The 8,006-nt window shown below is 39.6% G+C and overlaps 1 protein-coding gene across 1 annotated transcript; it reads right to left on the reverse strand.

Annotated features, from left to right (window-relative positions):
• Positions 1–3,727: 3,727 nt before the first annotated feature.
• On the reverse strand, positions 3,728–7,605 carry rgra (retinal G protein coupled receptor a). The gene is made up of 7 exons (XM_079248424.1): positions 7,478–7,605; positions 6,975–7,131; positions 6,576–6,697; positions 5,941–6,094; positions 5,702–5,819; positions 4,310–4,423; positions 3,728–3,946 (listed from the first exon to the last, which is right to left on the reverse strand). The coding sequence occupies exons 1-7, from the start codon at positions 7,554–7,556 to the stop codon at positions 3,803–3,805; spliced, it is 888 nt and encodes a 295-aa protein (XP_079104550.1). The 5' UTR covers positions 7,557–7,605; the 3' UTR covers positions 3,728–3,802.
• Between the last annotated feature and the right edge of the window lie 401 nt (positions 7,606–8,006).

Raw genomic sequence — 8,006 nt, forward strand, 5'->3', positions numbered from 1 at the left:
GAGCAGTCACATAATAGATTCAGGTTCTGACATAATTCATTGATCCCTCTGGGAGAAGGTTTTGTTGTACAGCCATATTAGAGATACAAAAGTAATAATGTTTATATAAATATTCTACATATAAAATGACATGATGGAAATAAAAAAAAAGAAGATGGCAAATTATAATGCTGGATTAACACTACAAAAATTACATGTGCATAGTAACTAGTAGTAATTACTTCCAAATAAATTGCTCTGCAAATAATTATTGTACCCCAGCCCATTTTTTCTGTTTTAACGAAAAAAATAACAATATCATAAGATGCAGTCAACAGAAATCACATGATGTGGAGCTTTTTAATGATGAGGGCAGAGGTGGAGGGTGACTGCTTAGTGAAGTGCTCATTCATGTAACTTCTCTGTCTTTCTCGAACAGTCCTCACTCTTTTTGATTCCCTCTTTCTGCTGCACTTGCGCTCGTATTGCTCTGTAATCCTCTCAAAAAGCCCATATGAAAACTTCATTGGTTGACCAGAGATAATCCTCAGTGAACTCTAAGTACCTGAATATGTTTGATTGTAATAGATGGAAAGCGGATAAAAAAAAAGAAAAAAGGAAAGGCTGCCCGTGCCCTCCTGCCAGACATTTGGATTCAGAATATGACATAATCCAGCAGCCATTTGATGTAAAACATTAAACCAGCGAGATTTTAATGATTACTCTGTTGACATCATCTATTAGCCACTGATAATCCTTTTAAAAATATCTGATTGTGTTGTTGCAAAACAAGCACTTTTTAAAGTCTAATGATGTAATCTAGGAGAGCTATGAGTTTCTATTTAAACACATAAGATATTGTTTTCTACTAGATGATACGTGTTACAAGCTTTTTTATTTTTTGCTGAATCAGTGATGCTCTGCTAATTTGTTCCTGGACCAGTTTGCAGTAAAAACAGCCTGGCTGTAAAATCTTATTCCTCCTTACTGAATTTAGTTTTCAAATGATTTCTTGCACAATGTTCTTTGAATCCCTAAAGTTCAAGTTTCTTCTGATCATGGCCTGCAGGAAGTGGGGTCAAACAAACCCTTTCCCCTCCATCTGTCAACTCAATATGCCTGTCAGGGTGTGGGGCCTTCGGTGCACACGTCACCAAAGTTCTGGTGGAGTTTGTGCATTGATTACAAGATGTACAATCTGTACACTACACATACATGTAAGAAAATGGTTTCATGTATATTTTTGCATCATCTGAAAAGTTTAATCCATAGGGTTTTCATATGGATTACAATGAATTGACTGGAAAAAAAAATGAGAAAGTTGCTGATAACACAGGGCCTGGGTTTGCCCCAAATGACATGTGTCATTAGTAAATAATTATGCAATGGCTTGCTCTGCTGACAGACTGTTGTCAATTAATCTGCTTAGAAACTCCAACTGGAGGCAGGGGGTGTTTCAACATCTGGGTGTTATCTTAGCGCTCTGGGTGAACACACACATAATTGATATCACACTTACACATTTCTGCTGGCAAAGGATCTAAGTACACAATACAGTCCATAAATAAAGAAGTTAAAATAATGCATTCAAAGTATCGTCATCTACAGAAAGTGCCAGAACAGCTTATTGTGTAACGGCACTATTCTGATAGAGTTTATTGCTAGATTTTGTACTATAGTGTAGTTAAAACACACTCTTGGATACCAACATTGATCACATTTTGTTTTGATCATCTGAATTCTCAAAGTAGCTAAGAATATTTATAAAGCAGCACAAATCTGAAAAAAAATCACTTGAGTAATACCCAAAATTGGGCTGAATTACAACACTTGAGTATAAATAACCATATTTACGGCAGACTGTTGTCACAGTCAGTTATTCATGGTAGTTAATATTAGATTAGCATCACTTTCTGCACATAATTAAAAAGAAAACAAACAAACAAACAAACAAAAAAAAAAAAAACTCCCAATGACATAAAGTTTAAACATTTGAAGCACTTTATTAATTGCTCATAAAACTGCTGGCATTTGGAGGATCACTCTCTTTAAATTAAAAATATTCAACCAACACAAGATCAATTCTTACTGCATTCTACAGGGACCAATAACAACATAAAACCCACTTCATATATAATTACATCGGACAGATTGGAATCCTCGTTGCCTGCCTGCTGACCAACAGAAGCCCAGATATTTAACACTGAGTGAAGATTTCATGGGACTTAAAACAATTAACCCATTTACATGGGAGAGTCAGGGGGTGGATGGGTCTGCTTGTGCTGTTGAGGATTTGCATTGTGTGATGTAACACACGTGTCCAACTCAAAGCAGAAATAAGATCTGTTATAACACCAGCAGCTCTTGTAATGGTGTCGTTTGATTAAGATAAGAAGTAGAAAAAAAAACAGCCTTCCTCATGTCTTATACATGGTTAACATTCCTTCTCATACACCAAAAGAGTGAACTTCCTGGTTTCTGAAACCTACGGTAAGAATTGTGATTATATAATAACCAAATAATTATGGTGCATTGTTTAATATTGTATTTAGATAAATACATGTGAAAAGAAATGCAATTTCTAAACTAATGTTTGTGAGCAAAATCACACATGAAGAACCATAATGTTTGCATTGCTCCATGATATGCAAAACCTAAACAGGCTATTTAGATGGAATCTACATCACAGCCATCGAGGGAATATCAAAACACGAAGGAATGGCCATTATGTGTTATTTAATCTAGGAATATACCAGTTAATTAAATTAACAATAATTGATTGTGTTCTCTTATTTGGCTTCATAGTTACACCAACTCCTGTCTTTATGTTTTGAATGCTGAGCTGAGAAGCATGTCCTCTTAATCTACAACCACAGACTAATCTCTAACTTGAGGGTTTTGTACTGAAGAATGGTCCTCTTGTTTAGAGGATTATTGCAGTTTTTCACTGAATGCGAAGCACACTCAGAGAGCATCATGGGCCATCAGTGAGATGTGTGCGCTGTCATATCTCAGTGACAGTGACAAAAATCTATAAGCAATGCCTTATTTCTTGTTTTTTACGTCTAATGTCATACTTTAACATGTTTAGCTGAATAAAAATATTTCAGGGGACTTAGCCTTCAGTCAAAGGCAACTTCTCCGAAAAATAAACGCCGAAGTTCCAGTTAATGAAGGTATTTTTTCACTAACTGTGTGTAATGAAAATGAAATACAGACAGCTGCCTCATAGCATATACTGGGAAGTTGGCCAAAGGACCTTATTTTATTATCTTACCTTAACTGCTAAAAAAATTGTGAGTGATGTTTAAGATAAACTGTTAAATACTGATATTTTTATAGTATGCAGTCATTTTCTTTGGCGCTCCACTTGCATGTTTTGTTCGACTTTTGTAAGGCTTTTGCTTTGAAGCCTTTTGTAAGGGCAATGTGGAGGAAAGTTGTTTACAACAATAAATTCTAAGATTGAGCTAAAAATGAACGTCATTCCTTATTTAATAGAGTAAATTACATTAAAGCAGAAAGTAAAACAAATTGCGTGTTAGTTACAGACACAAGCACCACTAGCTGGTTTTACTGGATGAGAAAATGGGATGTTGTCGGTCGTCTATTTAGTCCAAATGTTCATCATTAAAATGACAGGTTATTTCCAAATACTGGTTTGTAGCATCCCAGTTCTTTTAAAACACAGCTTCAGAGACAATGGGGAACAAAATCCAGGACAGGACAATAATTATCACTGCTTGAGACAGACCACGTGCACAGACGCTCACAGACAGAAACATCAAGGACAGTGAGTGGTTGTGATGATTGCATGCTCCGTTTATTTGGACTTATTCTCAATTTGAGGCACATCAATCTTTTCCCCAGTGAGAAGCTGCCAAATGCCTCCTCTGTAGTTCTCATTTCCCAAAGCGTACAGGAGGGGATTGAAGGTAGGGGAGGTCTTAGCCAAGATTGGAGCAATCTGTGAGGACAGGCCCAAAAAGGATGTCAAACATTTTAAAAAATTGGATTGTTTACTTTTTATACAACTATACAGAAGTTTCATTTATCCTAACAACTTAAGTTTTTGCTGAATAATTACAGTATTGGTCAAGAAAAATAAAATAAAGGATAAGGGTTTGCATCTGTTGGAAAGCACCAAAGACGGACAATTCTTTGAATTCTACAAATCTAGACTATTAGTATTTAAGATTACATATAGTTCACTGCATATAGTTCATATATTAAATATGCAACAGACAGCTGCACAAAAAATAGATACACAGACAGTGATTGAGATAGTCGAAAGGGGATCTGTGGGAATGCATGCATAACTTGTTCTTACCATCCTGAGCTTAGGTGAAACAAGGTTAGCATTTTCCACCGCAGCATAGAAAGCCAAGATGCCATAGGGGCCCCAGCAGAACAGCAGAGTCTTCAGAGGAGTGTTTGGGTTGAACTGCAGAGGGGAAATGACAGAGCAAAGTCAGGGGAGGAAGAAAATGTGGGAAAACAAAGGATCAGAGGAAGAATGATTTGTTAGCTGTCAACCACGAGGAAAGGAGACTAAAATGCCTTTTGTCATGAGGTTTTCAGCTTGGAGTAAAATCACATGGCTGGAATAATGTCTGGGAGAACAAGAGTGTGTGTTTAGTTGTTAAGCCAGGACATAGAAAACAGTGAGAGAATGGTGTGGCGGCTTGTTGTAACCCAAATGCCAAAGTAAAGATCATTCTACAGAGTGACATTTCCCCAATTAAAGCTGAATTTTTGCTCTTTTTTTGTGTTTGTTTGTTTGTCACTAACTTAATGACTGTTATTCAAGAAATACTCACGGCAGCAATCATCCCTGCATTTTTACACCAAAGGTTTGTTACAGTCCTTCAATCCTAACTATCTGAAACATGCTCGACCACAGAATTCATGGAAGTTCAGAGAGTTCAAATCTGGCCATGCAGAAAGAGTTTGCACCGGCTATCCCACTGATGAAAATATTGAACCACAAATATAAGAGGAATAGGGGGAAGCTCATCACTTCATGGACAAGACACATGATTCTTTTCTCCTGATGTTTCAGTCATATGGAGAGAGTGTGTGTAAAGCTCTTTGATGGTTGCGTTGTTGCATTGTTCTGACGTCTCAGCTCTGTGCACTTTGTGTTTGTAATGAGAGTGTCTCCAGCCAACTCAGATGACTGTAAGTAATGGGCTTATGTAACATAACATGGGGCCACCTGATTCAATCACCAGCAGAACTGCAGCGCTAAACCTTATGTCTGCAGATAGATTGTTCTCGTCAACACACACCAGCTAGTGCGTGCCTGCATTCTTAACCGAAGCACTCGATCTTCTCACTGTGACAGTGACCTATATACGCTGCACTCTGCATGCTCCTTATTCGCCGCCTGCTCTGTTACTCTGAACAAGGGCACGTGAGGTAGTTGTACTTTTGCAGAATCCCTCTGATTTCCTCCAGTGGATAACTTCAAAGTAGGAAGAATCACTACCTTAACTGCATATTTGTGGGGATTTATGCACCAGGTGTCACTGTCACGTTACATAATAATGTCAGTTTCCTGTATGTCAAATACATAAATGCACCATGCATTTAGATCGATGCATGCCTTTTGCTGCTATGCTGATACTAAAGTCTCAGGAATTTTTTTTTAATGGAATTCTTTCTTATTTCTAATAATGCTACTGGAGTATCTATACTTTTTTAAAATTAAATTCCTTACCCTGGGGTTTCCAGTCTTCTTGAATTTTTGTGCAATGGACTGGTAAGAGGACATGACAACAAACACCTGAATGCCCATGTTGAAAATGCTCATCGGGATCAAGTAGGACACATAGTTCCTTTGGAGGGAGGGAAGCAGAGAGAGGGGTGTGAAACTAGATCTCAGTCAGGAACAAAAGATACAAAGAAAATCTATATTTATCTTGACTGCATAATGAGGATTGTGAGCATGTACTGTACCTGTCTCCTTTACTGTAGTCCAGTGTGCAGCATGTCCTGAGGGGCTCGTAGTCGTACTCGCCCCAGCCAACGAGGGGCATGGCCGCCCAGAAGGCAGTGAAGAGCCAGACAAACACAGCCAACGTGATGGCACTGCTCCACTGGAGTTTTGTCCCTGGCAAGAATACATTAAATTTTTTTATTTTTTTTTAACACACCCCCAACAAGCACGTTGTCTTATACATTACTGTAAAGGCCACACTATGGATCAGGCAACACTTTCAATCAAGAGTAAATTAATGTTAATCATGTCACTTCAAGCTGATGCATAGCTTTCAGATAAGCATTTTTTTTCCTTTTTTTTTTTTTTTTGCTACAGATGATGCTTGAAGAGGGCTGTAAGGGGGTGTTTCTTCTTTCCTAATATCAAACTAATAAAAAAAAGAGTCATTTTATGAGTATTCAGGCTTCTTAGATGTATCCTTCAGTTACTATGTAACAGCTGATTCCTTTTCATCATGGTGTTGCAAACAATGTGTGACAAATGTAAATGTTGACCAGCTGCCCTCTTCAGGTCATGTGTGACCATATATGCTCCATGGAGGGGGGGTGAGCATGGTTTAATCACTGTCAGTATTTCAAGGTTAGGCACTTACTGGTGCAGTACTGGTGATATCTGTCCCAAGCGATGGCTGCTATAAAGTGAATGCTGGCGAGAGCTGTCATGAACCCCTGAAAACCATGAGTCTGGCATCCGTCTGAGCCATAAGGCCAGTACCTGGAGGCAGAAGATGTGTGAATAAATCAGCTTCTTCTGGAACAGCAGGATGTACCAAACCATTTTATGTGCATGAGGGAACATTGGTAAAAAATGGTCATGTTTCAAAGCTAAGAATAACTGTTTGAGAAAATATGCTTGTTCTGACAGTGCGGAGACAGCTCCCCCACCTCACCCTTCAGTTTATATCATTATCTAGCTCCAGACAAAGAGTGAAAAACGACTGAAAAGCCAAGACCTTAATTTGCATTATGAAAGCTGTGATTACATCACTCACCTCAGAAAACTGGAAAAAGCTGCGACGGTGGCGTTCATGGAGATTCCGATATCAGCCATCGCTAAACTGAACACTAGGAAATTGCTGGGAGTCCTCAGCTCTCTCACTTTGACGAAAGCAACGATTGTCACTGCATTTAGAAAGAAGCCCAGCAGACCTTCGGCGGAACAAAAACAGCATATTATGCTCCGGTCGGCAGGACTGGGGATGAGTGCGCACAGCGGCGCTTCTTCAGGACACAAGCATTCAAAACAGTGCAAAAAAAAAAAAAAAAAAAAAACCCAACAAAACACGCTCTTTTACGGACCGCAGTTACCTCCTTGTTTACAAGCTCTGATCGGAGATGAATGTACTACTTTAACAGACAGAATATCAAATGCTTTTCTGGCACTTCATGACAGGATCAGTAACCGGGTGGTGACAAGTCCTGTCATAGGTTAATGCCGCACACGGCAGGCACAGCCCTCGTAGTATCTGGCTGAATTCCAAGGCAAAACACTCACCCTCCACCAGCAGACAAGATCCCAGTGTGAACACATCGAACTCGGAGAAGCCCTCCGGTAAAGGGTACGACGAGACCATCCTGACGCCGATTTGGCACCAACAAACACAAAATGTCACAGACTTTTCACTCCTCACAGTCCGTTCGTTTACGATGCGCCTCAATGTGACTGCACAGAGCCCGCTTTTAAAGGGGCATTTCACGTGAAAAGCGTGCAGTTTATTATGTAAAGCCCCCCCCCCCCCCCCCCCCCCCCTCTCTCTCTCTGACGCCCCAATCCGCGCAGGAATGTCTTAATGAACATAACCACACAAACCGTAACCCTTAATGCGCATTTGCCCGCCGCAACAATAAAGCCCCTCAGTTAGTTACACAACAAGCCTTTTGTGTTTTGGTGTCCTGACGAGAATGCAGTCGCTGCTGATGAGACTGCGCGGTGGATACAGCCCGCGTCGCTTTAAGGAAGCACAACAGGTGTCTGCAAGGATGCTGCCTCCTGTCAGTCACAGCAACACCTCCATCTAATAAGA

This window comes from Telmatherina bonti, assembly GCF_933228915.1.
Source record: "Telmatherina bonti genome assembly, chromosome: 11".
In the NCBI taxonomy this organism is placed as follows: domain Eukaryota; kingdom Metazoa; phylum Chordata; class Actinopteri; order Atheriniformes; family Telmatherinidae; genus Telmatherina; species Telmatherina bonti.

Bases quoted from the DNA above. Each gene is read 5' to 3' on its own strand.
- rgra (XM_079248424.1), bottom strand. From the start codon at position 7,556: ATGGTCTCGTCGTACCCTTTACCGGAGGGCTTCTCCGAGTTCGATGTG. The intron at 6,698-6,974 runs GTGAGTGATGTA...TTCTGCCTCCAG, and splicing joins GCTTTTTCCAGTTTTCTGAG to GTACTGGCCTTATGGCTCAG. The intron at 6,095-6,575 runs GTAAGTGCCTAA...TATTCTTGCCAG, and splicing joins ATATCACCAGTACTGCACCA to GGACAAAACTCCAGTGGAGC.